Genomic DNA, 22033 nt, shown 5'->3' on the forward strand with positions numbered 1-22033 from the left:
ACAGGGTTTTGATGGCCTTCCAGTTTTTTTGGTGTCCGGTGTCACCCATTTTCAACAGATCACAGCTGTAGCATATAGTTTGTTTTACTATCCATTTGCTAGTCATATATCCTGGATCAAATACAGTTTTATACAGTTAAAATTAAGTCAACTTATTTTGCCATAGGAAAATTTAAATACAGATATTAAACATACCAAGTGACGCAAACCTGCTTGGTTGATCTTAACATGAGATTTTGTGCGCTCATGTTAATATCATGATATGGAACATTCTCCATTACAAAGCCACAGTCGGTGAGGTACAACCCCTCTTTTTCCCACCCCCTCTATCACCTCTTTCACTACGCATTGTATGACGACGCATCTATGCATCCTGCTGCCACGTCTGAACCGACTTCGTCGACAGGTAGTAATAAAAATGACAGCTTCCACGCCAATGGGAAAAGCCGTGGGAGGCGTGGCCTGGCGTCTGTCCAATAGAAGTTGAGGGGCGGGTCCTGTATTCTGGAGTCATTCTGAGGAGGAACAGGAATCTATTTGGGCGCAGAGGCAGACATGTGTGGTAAGTAAATAGTATATAATTATAACATGTACATTGTGTATAACATTTAACATAGGTGTATGTTTAGAAACCATTTCAAAAATGTGTAAGACTCGCCCTGACAGTACACGTGGTATGATGGAAAGATTACTAGCTTAGCCAGCTAGCAACCTGGGGTTGCCCTGGATAACATCAGCGTGTTAGCTAGCTAGTGTAGCTAACCAGCTATAACAGCTATTGCTTCCTTTATCGCCCCTGAACACATGAGTTTACGTTACGCAGCTAGCATCACCGGTTGAAGTAACCAGCAGGTTAAGACAATGCCGCGTCACGCTTTTAGTAATGTTAACGTTAATCAACGAACAAGCTTGTCATGTTTGTAGATTCGCGTTGTTATACGTCTCCCATTCTTTGGAACCCGGCCTGCAAATGAAAAGCGCTTGGTCTAAGCATCTAACTTAGCCGGCTAACGTTAGCTGTCTTGCTATCCCCTATATTATAAACTAGCCAACGTTATCTAGCTCGATAAAATATTCCAGAAAAACTGGAAAACCGGACGCAGGTATTTTGGCTCGTTAGTGTAGAAGTGTCTTACTCTAAGTAGTTCCTCTGCTACCTGACGTACACTGCACATTAAAACGGACGTTTGTGGTTGGGGAGTATTCATTCATTTGTCATATTTCCTGGAATTACATTGCCGCTTCATAATAGCGGCTATCATAACTATCTGTGCCATCTCGTCTAACTAACAAGAAACCAATGACTGCCCTGTCTTCTAGTCGATGTAAGTGTAAAGATGACAAGTAAGCACCATTAGTTTCATGACATGGGTATCAAGCCCCAAAGAAGTTAACAGGCATTTTAACATCAAAGGGAGAGGGTCTTTCTCCACAGGTGTATGCTTTCATTGTTTATCCAGTAGTTATGTGGTTGTTTGGTTTGCTTGTTCTTTTGTAATTAGTACAATATATAGTCCTGTCATGTATATACATATAAATAAATATCTTAATAATACAGCATGTCCATAACAGGTGAAAATTGTTACACACGTGCCTAGAGTTGAGGTTGGTCAGTGTCTGTTGTTGGAAGGACACTATTGCATTATCGTCTAGTCAAAATCATATTGACTGCGAAGGTACTGGATAGACACTACAGCCACGTGTCTTCCTAGCACAGCTTTTGTAAGAGTGGTGTTAGTGACCTGGATTTAAATTGGGTCTATGACTTTGTCACTTTACACAGCTTGTTTTCTTGGTTTGTTGTAAATGATGGTCTAAGCGGGAGGAGCGGGTTAGGCTTGATGCTCTGTGAATTAGGACAGTGAGTCGAACCCTGACAGAACTTGATAGGTTATCTCTTCATTCCGCAGTTTTTCCTCTGCTGACCCTGTGCTAGGCTGGTGATGGGTTTCGTGTTGGGGAGGGTGAGGCAAAATGGGAAAGAGAATGAGGGGTGGGGGTTGAGGGAGGGGGGAGGGGGGAGGGGGGAGGGGGGGGTGATCAACGCCATCCTTGTTAATTCAGCAGGTTTGTGAGCACTTAGCCACCCTGCTAATGGAATTTTACTATCAGGGGAGGAGGGGCTCTTTGCCTGATAAGGAGGAACACTGTCATTTCTGTTTGAGAGAGTGAGCGCACTGGGCAAGCCAAAAATAACTACTCACCACTGATGTACCAATTTAATGAAGGGAATCTATGGTTCTTCATCAGACATGGCGTCTTAATATAATAATATAAATGGTGACTGTCATGGGCCAGGAGACATCCGTCTCTGTCTGTCTCCCCCCATCCCTTCATGTGCCCCCTTTCCTATACAAAACAGGGCCTTGTGAGCATGCACCTTGGCTCAGCCACATTTCCCTTGCCCTCCTGCCTTCTCTCTGTCCAGCTGCTCTCTGAAAGAGGGCTCTGTGAGTCCGCTGCCCCACCTCCCAAAAAAAGAGGGGGGCGCCACACACTTGCTCCTCAAATGGTCACTTTTTGCTTTTTTTTTTTTTTTTCCTTCTTCTTTCAATGATCCAACTGCCAGCGTTTGTAGTGAACTGAAAGGCCGTAGGAGCCAGAAGATGCCCTCACTTCCTCATTCGCAATAAGTTTCAGTTTTTTTGCGGCGACAGTGGTAATGCGTGTGACCGCGTGCTTCAGAGGGGGAGGGGGGGGGGGGGGTCCCGTCACCCACTTCAGAACTGCGCCTGGTTTTTACATGCTGGGGAGCGTAACGCCGCCAGGAGGGCGCGGAGATGCGTCAGTGCTCTTGCCCCGCTGTGAGTCATTCTCGGTTGCTGAAATCCCACACCTGCACCCTCTGCATTCGTACCCTCTGCCGTGTGCACATCAGTCTGTGCAGTAGAGTTTACCCTCACACCCCTGATGGCTTTGAGAGGGTACTTAAACGTTGTGGCAACATTCTGAGTAAAGTTCAGTGTCATTGTTCAGCCAAGCTGTCGCTTTTAATATAATGCAAATAAATCACACCTTTCCTGGTATTTTGTTTGTGTAAGCGGGTGTGTAGTTTGTCCTGTTTGCTAAGTGTTTGGAAAGCTATTCCTGCTTGCATGTTGTAGATGTACTGTGTTTTGTGTCATTTGTGCCATTTCTCCTAAAATCCTGGTTGGTGCACTTTGTTCCCTCAGACTTGTTTTGGCAGCGATTCCTGGGATGGAGAAATTGTGTGTCATAGTACAGGCTGGGGACTTGTTAAACAGGAGTGACGGGGGTTGCACCTTACAAGTGTTCCTTTTTCCAATTTCATGATCGTGACAGGGCAAGGTATTGGCCGTTTTCCTTGTTTAAATGAAGGATGCTTTCTTTATGCTAACATCCTCGGGGTGCTTTGCTTCTTCTCTCTCCGTACATTTCTAGGCCACTCCCTCAGGGCAAAGCAGGTGTCTGTGTCATGCATCAGCAGCTGACTCCTTCTGATATCTCATGACTGGCTAAACCTGAAAGCCCACCCCTCCGCCCCCCATGCATTGAAGGAGCCAGACTGGCTCATCCTCATTGTATGTTTTGTCTCATTCCTGACAGCGGAGGTCTCAGTGCCCACTGTGTTTATTCTCTCCTGTGAGCATTTGTTCTCCAAACAGTATTCTATTATGTTTTTTATTATTTAGTATGATATGGGTGTGACCTTCAAGGAGAGCTTTGAGTGGGCTCTGGCAGACAGAGAGGCAGAGTATTGGTTATGTTGAGTTTGTTTTAGTTTCCTTTTCCGATAGCTTACCAGCCGTGACTATGAAGTGCTTAGTTTTACTCTTTGCGTTCTCATGAGTTTTTATGAAAGGTGTTTATTGAACCCCTCACAATATGTATGAAAATACCCAGTTTAATCATTTATAAAGCTCACTTCTCAGATTTAGGACTGAACACCTGTGTCTGGGATATTATTCAAATCCCTTCTGCCAGAATAATTATAGTATTATATAAAGCCTCAGGATATGTTTCACAGTGCTCTTCTTATCTCCGTTGGACTTCCTGGTGATGCAACAACAGTGTGCTCTCTCTGTCTCTCTCTGTCTCTCTCTGTCTCTCTCTGTCTCTCTCTGTCTCTCTCTGTCTCTCTCTGTCTCCCTCTGTCTCCCTCTGTCTCCCTCTGTCTCCCTCTGTCTCCCTCTGTCTCCCTCTGTCTCTCTCTGTCTCCCTCGGTCTCTGTCTCTCTCTCATCCTTTCCTTCAGGAATTTTTGCCTACCTGAATTACCATGTGCCACGGACTCGCCGTGAGATCCTGGAGATCCTCCTCAAAGGGCTGCGGCGTCTGGAGTACCGTGGCTACGACTCCGCCGGTGAGGGGGGGCGGGGGGCAGGAGCAGGGCCACAGGATTCTCTAGCTCTATCTGCATGCCTGCCATTCAGCCTCTGTATATCTTTGTATGTGTTTGCCTTATCGTAGACGATGGCTAATGTTGTTCTGCCTGCCCTCTGCCTGTCCACTGTCCTGACTGCTTGTCTCTGTATTGTCTTTGTGTGTGTGTATGTGTATGTGTATGTGAGAGAGAGAATGGCATTGGTCTTATCACTCTGAGCGATAAGTGTAATCTGGAGTCTCTCTCTCTCTCTCTCTCTCTCTCTCTCTCTCTCTCTCTCTCTCTCTCTCTCTCTCTCTCTCTCTCTCTCTCTCTCTCGCGCTCTCTCTCTCTCTCTCTCTCTCTCTCTCTCTCTCTCTCTCTCTCTCTCTCTCTCTCTCTCTCTCTCTCTCTCTCTCTCTCTCTCAGGTGTGGGCATTGATGGGGGGAACAGTAAGGAATGGGAGACCAATGCCAAATCTATCCACTTGATCAAACAACGGGGGAAAGTGAAGGCCCTGGATGAGGAGATCCACAGTAAGATCTGTGTGTGTGTGTGTGTTCTGTTTGTATATCAATAGTGTGTCCCTTTTTTTCCCCACCCATGACATAATCCCCTTCTGTATGTAGTAACCAGTCTCCAGACCCTCCAATCAATCTGTAGTGGTCAGTGCATAAATGCTTAAATGATATTCCCAGCAGGGTTTCCTGTGTTAAATAAACCTCTGTGCACTGCTGTTGCTGTTTCTGCGTCTGTTTGTGGAGGAGTTGTTGCTGTTGTTGAAAGTGTTACCATCATAAACGCGACGCTTTCATTACCCAGCTGTGTTTTCCTCCCAAACTACTGAAAAAAGGCTCATAAACAGGCTTTTCTGTGCCAGTCAAATAATGGTGCAGCAGTGACACAGGTTGCATTAGTCACTGTATCATACAATACTGGGTGATTAATATACAAGTAAACATAAGGCATCAAGTTTCACAAGTGACTCATGCTCGTACTTATTAACAGTTGCATGTCTGTATTTGTTAAGATGGTATTTACTTATATTCTAACTTATTGAAAATAAGCTTAATAGTATCTTATGCTGTTTAAGTACAAAAGCACAAATGTGTAAGTCATTACTGACTGTTATGAACCATTATGCTCTTGGTGTTAGCTTGCACATGTTCTGTTTGTTTTTTTTGTGTGATGCATTTAATCCTCTTGCATCAAAGGTAATCAAAGAAGTTGCTTTTTATGATGCCAGAAAAAGTCAGATTTGTTGAACTGTGAAGCAAAAGTGATATGACAAAAAACTTCAGATGAAGTTTATAAACTGTAGCATGGAGTGTAGTTATGTGGACAGGTGTCTGAAGCATGTTTTAGTTAAATGTGATTAAGATAATACTCATAGGGTAGTGAGGATAAAGCTGTGACATGTCGCACATAGACGCTGGTCCCTGACTGGATCCCATTGTGTCTGTCACCCCCCTTTCAGAGCAGCAGGATATCGACCTGGAGGTGGAGTTCGATGTTCACCTGGGTATCGCCCACACCCGCTGGGCCACTCACGGTGTCCCCAGCCCTGTCAACAGCCACCCACAGAGATCAGACAAGAACAACGGTCAGTGTCAGCTGTGCTCAACAACCCCCCTGTTACGACAGTGCTCATAGAGCCAGGGCTGGTAGATCAGTCTCAGATCAGCCCAAAGAGCAGCAGTCAGTCTGAGAAGTGCTCAGTGCTTGATACAGCAGTACACAGAAAACTAGGCTCAAGGACAGGATCCAGGATTGGATCAAGTGCCTGTCTCATACCGTCATAGATCTGACTAATATGTGATCTTCTTTTCTTTTTCTTTCTTCAAACTGTCTCCCAGAGTTCATTGTCATTCACAATGGAATCATCACCAACTACAAAGACCTGAGGAAGTTCTTGGTGAGTACAGAATTCCAAAGTGTCCTCCTCTTTGACCAAGAGGAAGGCTCCAAAAGTGAAGCATACAGGGAAGCATGTACTGGGATGGGAATAAATTAGATGTGATTTCAAAGATGTGTTCAAGGACTGTGAAGGCGGTGCCTCTTGGCTGGGAGTATAGGGTTTGTGCATGTTGTTGGCTTTGGAAAGAGTTCTGTAAGTGCTGATTCTCCCCCTTCTTCCTCTCTCCCCAGGAGAGCAAAGGCTATGAGTTTGAGTCAGAGACCGACACGGAGACGATCGCCAAGCTGGTCAAGTACATGTACGACAACCGGGAGAACGATGACATCAGCTTTGCTACTCTGGTGGAAAGGGTCACCCAGCAGCTGGTAGGTTTCTGTCCTAAGTGCTGTCGTTGTGGTTGCCCTAGCTCTGCGGTCCGTCTCACTGCACACCCTCTCTTTCAGGAAGGAGCCTTTGCCCTGGTTTTCAAGAGCGTTCACTACCCAGGAGAGGCTGTAGGCACCAGGTACACCATTTGTAATGACAGGATGATTTCATGATTTTTTTTTTTTTTTTTAAACAATTGATACACTCAAAGGCAGTTAAATTGGTTCATATCAGCAAGCCTCTGATGGGTCATGAAACATTTGCTTGTCTCTCCCACCACTATTACTTATGATAAATTAGGAAACCTAGTACAACTACTTTTAGCTTGCTGAGTTTTGTTGACAAAAGGAGTCAATCGGGAATGCTTCCTAGGGTTCAGCTGATGGAGATGTAATGAGGAGAGAACTGATGGTTTCTAGACACCAATGGTCTCTAAATCACATAAATTTTTGACCATTTGTAATTTTTGCAGATGCATCCTAATTCCTTTATTTTGCAGGAGAGGGGGTCCCTTGCTCATTGGCGTACGAAGTGACCATAAGCTGTCGACGGACCACATTCCTGTCCTGTACCGCTCATGTAAGTGATGGCCCGCACCCAAACCCCCCCCAAGCAGCTCCTTCCCAGAAGCATTTCTCCAGGCCTGCTGCTGCTGCTACTGATGTCTGTGTGGGGGTAGAGGATCGCTTGGCACTGAGCCCCTTCTGTGCCTGTCTGTCTCCCCCAGCTGGCAAGGACAAGAAGGGCTGCAGCAGCCTGCCCCGAGTGGACCAGGACACCTGCCTCTTCCCCGTGGACGAGAAGGCTGTGGAGTACTACTTTGCGTCCGATGCCAGGTCTGCTCACTTACACATGCGCACACTGACAGATACGTATATACTCACACACATACACTCGGGTGCTCGCTCACTCTCTCATACTGTGTACAGTAAGTAGCCTCTTAAACACAGCTTTGTTAGATCGATTGGACTGATTGATTTACTGTCAAAATGGAGCAGCGTGGCCATAGCGGCTCCATTTTGAATGTAATTATGAAAAACATACATGTTTCAAAACCGCATCGGCAATTCCCCACTTCCTACACAAGACAAAAACATCCATGAACTTACTGTCTCTCCAATGATGCCAACGTGCATGGCTGAATGACTCGGCCTGTCGTCCCCCCCGCAGCGCTGTGATCGAACACACCAACCGCGTCATCTTCCTGGAGGACGACGACGTGGCGGCGGTGATGGACGGCCGTCTGTCCATCCACCGCATCAAGCGCACGGCCGGAGACCACCCCGCCCGTGCCATTCAGACCCTGCAGATGGAGCTGCAGCAGATCATGAAGGGTAGGGGAGCGTTAGCACGGCAATCGCTGCTGTTTGTGTTATTAGCGTTGTTATTATCACTGTCGGTGTCGATATTAATTTTACTATTAGTCGTGTTCATAATGGTGTGTTGGAGGCAGGGTTAGGAAGGGTCTAATTTAATGCCATTTAGGAGGTCAGCATAAGCTACTTTGGACCCTGCGTTAATGGTAGCCCATGGAGATATTTAAGCACGCTTGCGTATTTGCGCACACACACATCCGATCAGCCCTCTGTTCATTCTTTCCACTCCCGCCTGTTGAGAGGGTAACCATGGCAGCCGGAGCCCTGATCGTGAGCATGAGTGGTTGACCCCCCCCTTAGCCTTCTGATCCTGCTGCAGCGGTTGCCCTCTCAGTGTGAAGGCACACTCACCAAACCGCTGTGGGCGCAGGGGTCATTATTTTGCCCTGTAATTTTGGGCAGGGACATGTTGTGTGCAGGAGGCTGTTAAGTGGAGGTTGTTAAATGGCTGAGGAGCGTGGTGCTGGAGTCATGGCTCCGTGTAGCCCCAGCTGCCTGCTTTAAACCCCTGTTCGAGGCACAGTCTTTCCATGGAGGTGGAGTGAGACACTGGGACCCCAGTCACCCAGGTGAAATCGGCACTTTCTGGATACTTTCGACATCCCTGGGCCATAGGTGAAAAGTCTACCAATCCGGTTCATCCAGTTTCCTTCAGCAAGAGGCAGCAAGGACGGCGCTGGCCTGGGGGCTCGCATGCCGGTCTGGCGAGCTGGTTATCATGGGGCTTTGTAATGATGATAAAGATAAGCCCTCAGTCAAACCACATTCACCTCCATCAAACAGGCGAGACGTCGGTGACACAGACAGTGGCTGGCTCGAGGTATGACACTATTGACAGGAAAGCTGCGTCTTAATTTTCAGAGTGCCTTGGACATTCTTGTCCATAGCAAGGTATTGCTGGGTTTCCTTTATTCATGTTCAAATTTTATACATTTAATATGGTATCCTTGCCATCTGCATCAGCGAGTGTCAGTCTGTAGTTGGTTATATTCGGCTACTGGTTATAGGTTATTGAAGGGGTATTGGTCTCATTGTTTGTTTGTTTTTTTTTTTGGCCACCAGAGGGCAGTGTTTTATTTGAAGTGGCCATGTGTGAGACATTCCTCCACAGTTCACTAATTCAAGCCTCTTCTCTTTCCACACTTCATTCCGGGGCTCCAGTGAAATAACTTAATTCATGTGACCTAAATTGCTATTAGAGCCAGGCTGCAAAACAGTTTCTCATGTTTCATTTGTCGCTGATGGCTTCTCCGTGGAAACGGCAGTGACTTTGTTTTCTTTGGTCTGTATATTTTTGTGTCAGGCCGAGAAGACTTGCTCAAGGCTTTGTCTTTGTTTGTTTATTTCTTATTTTGCCTTCTGCAGGCTTAAAATCCTGAATTTGCACATTCTTTCCCAAAAGAGGCTATGGTGCTCATTCTGTGAGGCTATTACTCAGCCCCAGTTCCCTGTTCAAACACACCACTAACTCAGAATGTTTACTAAGCTTGCTTCTATTGTATTTATGCTGAACATTTTTCCAGCAATAATCTGTGCTCATTTTAGGTGCAAAATCCTACCATGTTTAATGCATCAAGTGCACTGGGTTCCACACAGAATTCAGAATCACATTCTTAGCCAGATACACAATGATGTTCATTTTATGAACAATTAAATGTGACATAAAGAGATTCACTTGCTCGAACTATCGAGGAGACAGCAGGGTCTGCTGCTCTGTACCAGTCTCTTGTGCATAGCCGAGCTGAGATGAGCTGTGTTGAGATCTTCAGGCATGCATCACCTGATTGCCTTGTGATTCTCCCACAGGAAACTACAGCTCCTTCATGCAGAAGGAAATCTTTGAGCAGCCAGAGTCTGTGGTCAACACCATGAGGGGGAGGGTCAACTTTGATGACAACACCGGTAAGGAGTCTGTCCAGACCTTCAGTCTGAAACCACTTGGGCATTACAAAGAGAGGAAAAACCATTTCATAAGCCAGTACTTTGACTGGTGTACAATACAAATACAATATACATACAAACATATACGTACAAATACAATTATATTTTGTGACTAATTGATGAGAATCTTAAGAATTAGAAGCTCAGGGGAGGCTTTAAGGGGGATTTAATAATGCAGATTACAGACTCAATTTTAAATTATATCAGCTGAACAAGAGGCCACAGATGAAAATTATGTGAAGGTAAATTTCATTCTGACTCAAAGAAGTGTTGTTTCATAGTTGTTAATGCAGGATATTGCTTACTAGGAACTCTAGTGGAAGCTGAGTTCCGAGGATTTTTCTAGACCAGGCCTGCTACAGCACTAGTTGCCAAACAAGTGTAGATGGGCTGCATGGTCTGTTTTCATCATTAACTTTATGTTCCTATGTAACGGCCCAAAATAAGCCTGCTATAGGAGTCGCCTTGCGTGTTTGTGCCCACAGTGACGCTGGGCGGCCTGAAGGATCACATCAAGGAGATCCAGAGGTGCCGTAGGCTCATCCTCATCGCCTGTGGGACCAGCTACCACGCTGGGGTGGCGGTGGGTACCCAGGGGCCAAGACAAACAGGGCTTCTCATCACTGCAATTCAGATGTGTGTGTGTGTGTGTGTGTGTGTGTGTGTGTGTGTGTGTGTGTGTGGCAGCTGTAGTCCTGTCTGTGTGGATTGGGGTGGAGCCTTGTGTTTCCACTGATGTGGATAAACAGTGCAACAGAAAGCTTGTGGTTCTGTCCCACTCTTGTGGCTTTCACTTATAAATGAAATTCCTTTTTGTCTGAGAAATAAAGGGTCGATGTGCGGTTGCCAGTGAGCTGTGAGTCTCAGGGGTAATATGGATGGGGGAAGGGGGGGGGGGGGGGGCCGAATGGGAGGTGACTAGTGCGTGTCTGTCTCTGCAGACTCGGCAGGTGCTGGAGGAGCTGACCGAGCTGCCTGTCATGGTGGAGCTCGCCAGCGACTTCCTGGACAGGAACACGCCCGTTTTCCGAGATGACGTTTGCTTCTTCATCAGCCAGTCGGGTGAGGAGAGACGAGTCCTCTGTGGTGCATTTTGTTTTATTCAGGAGGAGCGAATTTCTCCACATGCAAATGAAATGAACTCGCACATGTCATTCTGCTTCACCTCTTTCTTCTGACTGTCTCTCCTCCCAGAGCAGAGCAGTCAAGGTCTCTGGTAGCGCTTGCAGAAACTGCTGGCTCCCTGTCTTTCATTTAGAAAGAAAACCCTGTGCCTGTGCCTTTGTCTGTGCATGTGCGTGTGGGTATGCATGCCTCTGTGTGTGTGTGTGTGTGTGTGTGTGTGTGTGTGTGTGTGTGTGTGTCCATTTGTTTACACATGTGTGTGGTTGAGCCTTTGTTGGGTCTCTGCCACCTGGCTTTGCCCCCTGTAATATGGGCTTTAATATCCACCACCCCATCTGACTTTCTGCAGATGGCTCACAAAAGTGGATGCCAGACTACTGCCAATCTGTCACCAAAAATCTCCTGCTCACCCCCGCCTACACTTCCACCCCTCCCCCCTCCACCTCCCTCTGCCCTGGCAGCCGACCCAGCTCCACCTGCGCCCACATCAAGCTCACACAATTGGCATCTCGCAGAGTCACATCCTGTAACTTGAGTCCGCTGCAATAAATCTCACTCTTTCAAGAAAACGCTTCAGCTCTCTAGTGTTTTTAGGGAGCTGCTATACCGCTGAAAGAGCACCACCATTGACCTTGCGTGTGCCCTACAGGCGAGACTGCGGACAGCCTCATGGCCCTGCGTTACTGCAAGGAGAGGGGCGCCCTGACCGTGGGCATCACCAACACTGTAGGCAGCTCCATCTCCAGGGAGACAGACTGCGGCGTGCACATCAACGCGGGGCCTGAGATCGGAGTGGCCAGCACCAAGGTGAGAGGGGGTGGGGGGGGGGGGGGGGGCAGGGGTGTGGGCGAGAGTGAGAACTAAATTTGTCTTTTTGGGCATCCTGTTGCCAAACTATACAGCCTTTCCTGTCCCACGCAGTGCCAGCTGTGCTTATTACAGTCTTCACGCATGCAACTGTCTGGGCTGTTGGGTCTGCTGTCTCCATTCACAGCATGCTGACACAGGTGTGCAGTGAGAGGAGGGATGGACAGCCAAGCTGGGTGGCTGAGGAGACACTGTGGACTCGTTCAGCTCGACCTGCAGCTAAATGGCTCCCAAAACCCGGCAGAACCTACTGCCCTTTTTGCTGGCTGAACGGCCTCCTTTTTGCACTAGTAATGACTGCCTGGCATCCAGGTGGCTGTTGTAATGCCTTGCATCGCTCACTGGCTGTTCCTCAGTCAGATTACATTAGCCCTGTTTAGATTCTTGGAATTGCTTTATTTGTAATTCATTAAAGACAGGCTGAGCTGTCCAGAGGGTGTTTTGCATGACTTGGTCTATTTAATTGGCTATATAACTCCCATTGTGCAGACTGTTGTGTAATAATTAGCCTATAGACACAGACACACACACCAGAATCCTGTGCCACTGGGTTTTGAATGAAAGTTTCCTGTTGTGTTAATAGATGTCACTGGAACTCCTGAGGTGACGGTTAGACCTGTCACTGCAGGCCTTCAAGCGGGAGATGCTTTGATGCTGATCTGAGCGCAGCCCTTATTCTGTAACGGCGGAGTGTCCCCTGGGGTGCGGTGCTGCTGCTTCCCGTAAAGCGGCTCTGAGTTCAAGTCTTTTTTTCAACTCCATGTCCATGCAGAGGAGGTTATCGACTGAACCCGTGCTCCTCTGCGTGGAAACGTGATACGCGCTTATTGGAACTGTACATGCCCACCAAGCGGCTTTCTCCCGGACCAGCATCCAAGACTGCTTTAAGCCCTGAGCTTTTGTTCTGGTCAGTGCTGTAAAAAATATGAGGCCATACCTTCCTCTCTTGCTCTGAAAGCAGTGAGCTAGCAGGTCGGCCAGGCAGGGCTGGAGGTGGTTGTGTGAGTATTACCCACACAGGAACACAGCAGTCCTAGCAGCAGTAAAGGCAGGTTCCCTCCCCTCTACGGGTGTCAGATTTGGCGCACAGATCGACAGGCAGCTCCAAGGCCCAGGGCGTGGCACATTTAGGAAGCAGGGGCCCATTTCCATGCTCTGAGACGGTCCGCAAACTGGTCCAGAGGGACCTGGTCTTGGGAGAGGATCCTGTCCACTCCTACCGCTTGGAGTCCTTGAAAAGCATCTTACTCTGGTCAGGAAAGACTTTTTTCCCCAGATGACCGTTAATGGGGCGAGGAGAAACCTTGGTGATGGCTTGTTTAGATTTCTATAAATTGGGCTTTATATGAATTCTAGGGCTGCTGGATGAGTGTGGATTAAGCAGCCAGATAGATGTGAAGCTGGCAGGTGATCGCGCTCGTCTGGTGAGAGGCAAGGCTGCACCGGGCCGTGTTTATTTTTTCCTTTCCAGCCCGGAGCCAAGCAGCGGACAGGAGGAGAGGTGAGGGGAGTCACCAGAGCACAGTAAATGGAAGCCACCTGTTCGTCCAACCACAGGTCCCCATGCGCTTTTGCTTTAAAGGGGCGCAGGGAGAAGAGAGGACAGCGTTACGCTTGTCCAAATCACAGCTGGAAACATGCGTGTGAGTGTGAGCTTGTCACTCATTTTGGCAAGGTGATGGGCTAGTACAGCACAATGCATTCAGGCAGAACAACGCAGTGGCACTTTGTCCCTCACACATTAATGTGGCACAGCATTGCAGGCCACAGTTGCATTAATTGTCTGACTTTTTAAGGTTTGCAGATGGTGTGCTGTCAGTGAAATAAGCCTAGCATAAATATACAGCTTCGTCCCTGGCATTAAGCTCTGTCACCAAAAGGACTGGCAGGGCTTGCCAAAAAAAGTTTGAGCTCCCCAGGAGTGTGTTAAATCTCTCAATGGAAAGACAGAGAAGGGACAGTGAGATATGATGTGCTGTGGCCCTCAAGATAATAGATCTGTAAGCGTCTTCAGGGGAAATGGAAAATCACAAAGTTCAGAGGCAAAAGAGGAGCGCCATGATGGCCTCTTTAATGCGCTCCCTCTTCAGCGGCACGCTGGATTTTCCAGGAGCGAGGGGGCGTTTCCGTCGGCGTCTCGCTTCAGAGGATGTGTTTATCTGCGCGGTGGCCAGGCCGCGGTGCCCCGCGCCAGCGCCGCGCTTTCGCCCTGGTGTGGAGAGCCGCGCACGAGCGAGGCCTACCCGGCGCTCCCTGGCTCCTCATCTGGACTGCATTATTAGCAGGGGACGGCCTTGGCGCTTCCCCCGCAGTTGGACGAGCGCTCCAGCTCCCAAGCTCGCCTGAAAGGCAAACACAACAGGGAATTGGCAGCTGATGTTGATTGCTCAGTTGAAGCTTTCGTCATTCCTGGCCAACGTGGACGAAGTCCACCAAACACAAAGAGGGTGTCCTTTATTCCGGAGTCAGGCAGTTCATTATGAGCATTCGTCTCCGGGCTCTGACGCGAGCAGCCAGAATTCCACCCCTGGGTGGCACCTGCAGCACTCTGGACTGTCACGCTCACAGGGACTGGCTTGTGTTTGTTTAAGGGGTTATGTGGCATTACCTTTTATATATAACTGTGCTTGACCAGGCACAGGTTCTATAACTATGTGTGTCTGGCTATGCAGTTAGGTTCCTCTGCTGGCAGGTTTATTGTGTGTGTATATTAACACACTTTTCGTGCTTCCTCCCATCATCCCGTTGTTTTGTGTTTGTGTCCATATCTTCTGGCTCCTTTCAGATACACACCATTTGTGTGCCTGTGTGTGTGCACGTGTGCACGCGCGTGTGTGTCCTCAAACACCATTCTTACCAGCGTGTGTGTGCGTGTGCCAGCGTGCGTGTATGTGGGTGTGTGTCTGTGTGTATGTGTCCTCAGGCTCCATTCTTACCAGTGCGCGCGTGTGTGTGTGTGTGTGTGTGTTTTCCAGGCCTACACCAGTCAGTTTGTGGCTCTGATCATGTTCGCCCTGCTCATGTGTGATGACAGGATCTCCATGCAGCCGCGACGGCGAGAGATTATCCAGGGTCTGAAAGTACTGCCAGGTACCTGCACGCACATGCACACACGCCCATTTACACTGCCCTGTTCACAGCAAAATCTCTGCTTTTTCATAATGATCTGTCACTGCAGTCCCCTGTGCAAGATCCCGGGCTATGAATAAGCAGCTGTGCCACGCAAGGAATCTGTATCTGCAGATAATGACCGCAGAGGAGAGCAGATAATCCAGTCTCTTTACCAGTGGTTTTAAATATGGAGAATCTCTTTGGTTTTATTTCTTTGCGAGCAGAGGAATTGTTGGCAGGCGCTTTGCACGAAGTGGAATGTTTGTGTACTGAGGGGAAGAAACAGGCTTTGATATTGAAATGCTGATTTCATGGAGAGAGCTTACTGAAGCGTCCCCTGAAAACGGGTCTGCAGGGACCTTCTCGCAGTGGGAGGGGCCTGCAGCTGGGCCCTCGTTGTCTTTTTTGGAAGACTCCTCTGGACCAAAAGAGTTTGGTGGGGCGTCCCTCCTGAATCGTGTTAAAATAATGAGGTCAAGAGTGTTTAGGCACAGTCTGATGGGCTCAGCTGCTCTCCGACTGCGCAGCGGAAAGCCGGCATCTAGGCGGACCGCAGAGACCTGTCACAGTTTCGACCTGGGCGTAATATTGTTAGGTGTTTGGGGAGTTTTGTTGCTTTAGAGCACAGGGGTGGGTCAGTGCTTGGCACACGTTAAATGCCATTGGCCTTTTTCACTGTGTGGGTGGAGTGTCTGCCTGCTGTGTTTGAAAGTCCTTGGAGAGACTTACTTCAACTCATTTCAAGGTGTAAGAAATGCTCTTGCTGCAACGGGCAGGAATGTCAGTCTACCACTTACAGATGACCCACTAACTACCAACCAGGCACAAATGTTTTGCAGGATAGTCTCGCCGATGGTGCCAGGCAGAGTGCCAATCTGTGAACTCAGATATGGGAGTAGTTTAATGTGAAACTTAAGTCTGCCTTATTCATTGAGCTAAAGTGAAAATCTATGTTGTGTGTCTCCATTCTCTATCTCTACCAACCCTCTGTTACTTCCTGGCTTGTTGGGCATGCATGTGCACCTCCTCTCTCCTGTCTGTCTCTCCTCCTCCTCCTCCTCCTCTTTTCTCCTCAGATCTGATCAAGGAGGTGCTGAGCCTGGACGATGAGATCCAGAGGCTGGCGGCAGAGCTGTACCAGCAGAAGAGTGTGCTTATTATGGGCCGAGGGTACCACTACGCCACCTGTCTGGAGGGAGCCCTGGTCAGCCGCCTCTCCCTCACACTTTGTCTGTCTCCTGGCTCTCAGTACAAACACAAATCTGTAGGAGGCTCAAACCTCCTTTAAAGCCATTTTTACAGATAATGAGTGTAGAGAGAAATTGAAGGGAAATTAAAACATGGTTTTCATTTGATGCATCTGAGGGTACCGTGTTATGAACATCTGATTGAGATTGAAGTTATTTTGACATTTGGAGTATTATTTTTGGGGGGAAAGTTTATGAATTCCATCCCCTCTGTGTGATGGCTTATTACTTCTCAGAAAGGCTGAAGAAAGTTTGAAAAATGCTTTCAGATCACGCGAAACCCAAGTAGTTTGTCCAGGCTGAAGTTTGTGTTACTGTGTTTTTAATCACAGCATCAGACTAGCCTTACTAAAAATGACACTGTCTGATTGCATACATATCTTGCGCTGTTTATATTGTGCAAAGTGCACTCTGCTGCTGATCTCAGTGGCTGGAACATATGGCATTTGGCTAGCATGCTCTAGTTTGTGTTGAAGTCTTGGGTAACCTGAAATCCATAAGCCCTAGAGCTAGACATAAATTCAAGCCATTTGTGTAGGGATTCAAAGAAAGCCCAAGGTTGAGTGAGCAAAAAATGGCCATCTGAACCTCTTATCTCAAGTGGCTGCATATTTGTCCGGTTGTGTACACTTGGAATGAGTTTTTGGAAAGCCACACTCTGAATACTTCAGCCAGTTCAAAAGTCACCAAGGACTGCTCTATGTGAAAATATAACCAAGAGAAAGTGTTTAGTCAGAAGTACCAGATTTTTTGCACTGTGCCTTTTAAAGGCAGTTAAACTGGTTTTTCATGGGTAAGTCTAGCTAGAGAAACTTTTCCCCCCCCATAGAATAGCCCTTTAGTGTTCTGTGAGGAACAGGTGGGTGAGGAGGCCTGTCTGATGCTGATGCTCTGGTGTCTCCGGTGCAGAAAATCAAAGAGATCACATACATGCACTCGGAGGGCATCCTCGCCGGGGAGCTGAAGCACGGCCCGCTGGCTCTGGTGGACAAGCTGATGCCTGTCATCATGATCATTATGAGGGATCACACCTACGTCAAGTGCCAAAACGCTCTGCAGCAGGTGGTGGCCCGGCAGGTGAGGGGAAAGGCTCCAGATGACAGCCTGAACTCTTTATTTCTGCCTTTGAGGTTTTTTTTTTAAATTAGCTGCGTGGCTAATTTATCACAAGTAACAACTGTAGCGTTGGATAGCACACTTTTAATTTGTTGTACCTCAAGGTGACTCATGAGCCTTAATTAAATTGAGATTAAAAGTGCTGTGACATTTGGAAGCCTTAATGCAAGATCATATTTGTACTATAGCTCTGAAGTCAGTTTCATAATTCATAGCCTCTCAGCAGAGCTTGTCTAAATACTGAAGTGCTTCTGAAGCACGCATACTCCCAGGACGGGAGTCCCTGTGTGGTGTTGATTTCGGTGAACTTGTTCCTCGCGAGCTGTCGGAAGGTGGACCGCTCTGGGGAAAACTGACCCCCTGCTACATTTTTCAGGGCCGGCCCATTGTGATCTGTGACAAGGACGACTACGAGACGATCAAGAACTCGAGCCGCACGATCAAGGTGCCGCACTGCGTGGACTGCCTGCAGGGCATCCTAAGTGTCATCCCTCTGCAGCTGCTCTCCTTCCACCTGGCCGTGCTGAGGGGCTACGATGTGAGTATCACACATGCCTGTGAGGCAGAAGGTCTTCAGCCATCGCCACCCTGTGCACAGAGAGCCTATCAAGCAGCAGGTCTTCAGCCACCAGCCCCATATAGAGAGCCTATCAGGCAGTAGGTCTTCAGCCACCAGCCCCATATAGAGAGCCTATCAGGCAGCAGGTCTTCAGCCACCAGCCCCATATAGAGAGCCTATCAGGCAGCAGGTCTTCAGCCACCAGCCCCATATATAGAGCCTATCAGGCAGCAGGTCTTCAGCCACCGGCCCCATATAGAGAGCCTATCAGGCAGTAGGTCTTCAGCCACCAGCCCCATATACAGAGCCTTACAGGCAGCAGGTCTTTCAGCTATCCTCTCCACCATATACTGAACCTTACAGGCAGCAGGTCTCCAGCCACCAGCCCCATGCACAGGCAGTAGGTCTTCAGCCATTATAACCCCCATACCCAGAGCCTGGAAGGCTGCAGACCAGAAAGCATTACATTTGTCTTTGGGTCTTTGGCATTTGATTGCACAGGGATCTAAAATAAGTATTGTCTGTTTGTCTGTTCTGTGACTAAAATGGGTACTTATGAGTGAGCTTAAAATATACTAAAGGCTGTTCCTTTTTAGTCAGAATTTAATTTCCTCTCCCTGTATTTACACCATGGTGGCCTGTACATTGGTGAAGGAGGGTGTGGTGGTGGTGGTTAGGAATTTGGGGGTGCTATGAATTGTTAAAAGGGTGTGGTGGGTCTGTAGAACTTCAAGTCCCTTGGCATAGGAATGCAGCTGTCTCTTCACTTTGACCACAAGAACAGCCTTCCCTTTTAAACCTGATAATGGTTTTTCACATTGCTGAGCTGTAGTCATAAGAGGTGCTCGGTCACACAGAAAGGTGGTTTTAATGCTGCCTGCTTTTTCACTCTTCATCCTCCCAGGCAGTGCAGGGCCACTGAAAGGGGCTGATTGTGCCCTGCAGATTACATTATGGGCCACAAAGAAGAACCCTTTGAGTGTCCAAGCTAGAGGGAGAGGACCCAGGCTTGGTCAGCAGTCATGGAAATGATGTGATGGGAATGCTTCCCGTTTGGATAAATCCTGTGTGATGAGAAGGCAGGGGCTAGCCTCTGTGCTGCCAGATGTCAGTAACACTGGTTTTGCTCTGTGTAGACAGCTGTTTCACATAGGGACACCTCCCAAAAGACAAGAGAGGACAAAAGGGAAGGGGACATTTCAGACGAATGTGTAATTGTTAAACAAGATCTAGTCAGATCAGGTCAATTGGGGAGATATCCACTGTACCGTTTTCAGTCCTCCAACATCCCATGATTCCCGCAGTACCTTGAATAGGAATATGAAAACCTGGCAGAAAGTTGCAAAGCTTACTTTGAGGCCCACTGATGTGTCCTTATTGTCAACTGTGCGATTTCCCAGGTGTTTGCTGTAATTTAACCAACAATTTATCGGAAGCTAATCTTCTGATCTTATTTTCTGAGAACTGTAGATGCCCTTCGGATCATCCTTGTTATTTCTTTGCACTAACATCCCCCTCCCCCCCGCCCTCCTCAGGTGGACTGTCCAAGGAACCTGGCCAAGTCTGTGACGGTGGAGTGAAGCCGCGCTCTCAATCCCACGCCTTTTCAACTGACATATCTGCAGCTCTGCCCCAGGCAGCTGCACACATGCAAATATCACGAGCGAGAGAAAACAACACGATTTCAACACTTATTTTTCCGTTTTATAAGCGTCTTGTACCATGGCCATTTTTAATGCAGTTCTTACTTTCTTACTCTATCCAGTCATATACTGTAGTCTTTCCTGTTTCCTCCCAAAACTTGTAAGTGAAGGCATTGTTGTATTTTTGTTAGTATTGTTGTTGTTGTTTATGTCAAGGTGGCAAGGTATGGGTGGGCACTGGCATTGGCTTGTTCTCATGGGGTCACTCAGCTCACAACAGTTTGCCACAGAGTTTAAGAAATCAGTCATTTTTATACATCATGACCCTGTTAAATGATGCAGAAGTGGGTCGAAAGGGTGCGTTTTACTCTGCCCGCTGATTGACCCCTGCAATGCTGGAAGCCCGCTCGCTAGCATTGCAGTTTCTTCTGCTTTTCAGTAGCTGTGTAATAGAAGCCTTATGTGGAAACTTGATTCAAGCTGTATCTTCTGTTTGGTGCCTCAGTTGTGTAGCAGTTTGGTCTGAGACACCTTTCAGGTAGTGAAGGATCTGTCTGACTTTTATCTTAATAGCAGTAGTTGAAAGAAATCAGTCTCTTGTTTCATTGCTTTGTATGTTGAGCCAAGTTTGGATACGTTCAGAGTTGTAGTTCTCTGGCTGTGGACATTGTCCCAGGTCAATATTAACACCAGGAAACGTGTCTCTTGACTCTACAAACACATTTTTCCCACTGCAGGATAAAGATTTATAATTTTTCTGCTCTCTGGTACTCTGTCAAGTGTTAAGTAGCTAAATACCTAGGTCATCAGTTTTTCAAATGCAGATCATAATCTCAATTTCTTGAGGACTGAATGAAGACGGTGTGAGCACAGATGTGGTTCTAAAATGTTTGCTTTATAACTGTGAGATTTAGATCTGTTTTAGAGGAATTGTATAATGTCAGAGTGTGCTAAGGTTTTGTTTTATACATATATTTATGTATACAGAAGCACAACATTGAAATCATCAGCTTGTCAAGAGGCTGTTTGTGGTCTGAGTTTCTAATTCAAGAAAAATTCCCCTGCATTAGCAGTTGTCAGATGTATTGATATTGCAGTATACTCTTCACAGCTGGAGTCTTAGAAGTGAATTGTTACTGAGGTTTTTCCTGTATTCAGGAAAGGCTCATGGTATCTGGAAGGGAAGAAATCTTATTATCCCATTCATTCAGTAATACCTCTGCACAGAACTACGTCTGGTGCCTGATCATAGCAGTTGACTCATCTTGCAGAAAATGGCCCATTGGCACGCTAGGCAAAGGACTCCAATGAAGTCAAGAGTGGAAGGGGTTGAGGGTGGGGAGAGAGGGGTGGTGGGGGAGGTTACATGGTTTTTCTTATTGTGTTTATCGTTCTTGTCGCGGGAACAGTCTACCTGCTTTAATGTTACACCTTTTTTTTGTGCAATCATTATGTGTTCAATGTTACATTGCCTTGTTGCAGAGGCGGCCCCAGTTCTGGGTTGGGGCCCTTCAGTGTACAGTAAAACTGGAAGTGGAAATGAAGTACCTTTATGCTATTGGCTGGAGCACAGAGAGCACATGTGTGAACGCGGCCCATACCTTGCCATCCCATTCTTTTTTTTTATTATTATTCATGTAATCACGGGACCATTGCTTTACTTCTTTGTCTTCTGTATCTGTTTTCTTTATTTTGTTTTTTGGGATGGAGGGCTGTGGTAGTGGTGACAGTGGACTGTGTTTTATTACGATTGTGCTTTCCCCGTACGCAGTCACCTGATGTAGCGAAGGACGGACTGGGTGAAAACCAAAAATTAGGACACTTGCCTGAAATCAGTCTGTTTACCACCCAAAGGTGGATTTTTGAAATGGAGATGAAGCTGCCAGGGGTGGGAAATATGGGGGGGGGGGATGGGTGTAAATATTTTTCACCATGAATTTGCAAAGAAACACACAGTGCAATGCTGTAGTTTTGTTACACAAAGCAGCTGCTATTTTAGCTGAAACTTAATGTAATTGTGTCATGTCTGTAAGGTTAAGAAAGTGTGTCTTTTGTGCTTAAGGTCATGAGCAGATCTTTACGCTCGTTTGCATGCAGAGACTCACTCAGTAAGAAGTCATTAGCCTAACCCAAAATGGGAAGCCTGACTTTTAGTTTTCATTTCTAGTCTTTACCTGCTGTGGTGGGTATTTGTTCTGCATATAGGTACAACTGAAAACTGTCAGATTTGGTCTCGGTTCAGTCAGGAAGTGATCATCTTTTTCCACTACATCACTATGCGCAAGCGTCTGATTGGATAGCATGCACCAAGCCAGTGTAGAGATCTGTGTAAATCTGACCTCAGCACAAAGCTTATTGATTGGCTGATGCAGTTAGCAAAGAGAAGGGCATGCAGAAGATAGCCCTGGTGTTTAGGCTGGGGACTGACATGTTTTCTCAT

General features: G+C 47.2%; 1 protein-coding gene across 1 annotated transcript; it reads left to right on the forward strand.

Annotated features, from left to right (window-relative positions):
- Positions 1-508: 508 nt before the first annotated feature.
- gfpt1 (glutamine--fructose-6-phosphate transaminase 1) lies at positions 509-21481 on the forward strand. Its single transcript, XM_036527135.1, has 19 exons — positions 509-562; positions 4216-4323; positions 4753-4860; positions 5802-5927; positions 6181-6239; positions 6473-6607; positions 6686-6747; positions 7108-7187; positions 7336-7444; positions 7779-7942; positions 9791-9886; positions 10411-10508; positions 10867-10987; positions 11700-11857; positions 14893-15007; positions 16105-16232; positions 17185-17352; positions 17768-17929; positions 19486-21481. Exons 1-19 carry the CDS (start codon positions 556-558, stop codon positions 19528-19530), a joined length of 2049 nt encoding a protein of 682 aa, XP_036383028.1. The 5' UTR covers positions 509-555; the 3' UTR covers positions 19531-21481.
- The last annotated feature ends 552 nt before the right edge of the window (positions 21482-22033 follow it).

This window comes from Megalops cyprinoides, chromosome 4 (assembly GCF_013368585.1).
Source record: "Megalops cyprinoides isolate fMegCyp1 chromosome 4, fMegCyp1.pri, whole genome shotgun sequence".
NCBI lineage: Eukaryota > Metazoa > Chordata > Actinopteri > Elopiformes > Megalopidae > Megalops > Megalops cyprinoides.

Bases quoted from the DNA above. Each gene is read 5' to 3' on its own strand.
- gfpt1 (XM_036527135.1), top strand. The intron at 4,324-4,752 runs GTGAGGGGGGGC...TCTCTCTCTCAG, and splicing joins CCGTGGCTACGACTCCGCCG to GTGTGGGCATTGATGGGGGG. The intron at 11,858-14,892 runs GTGAGAGGGGGT...TGTGTTTTCCAG, and splicing joins TCGGAGTGGCCAGCACCAAG to GCCTACACCAGTCAGTTTGT.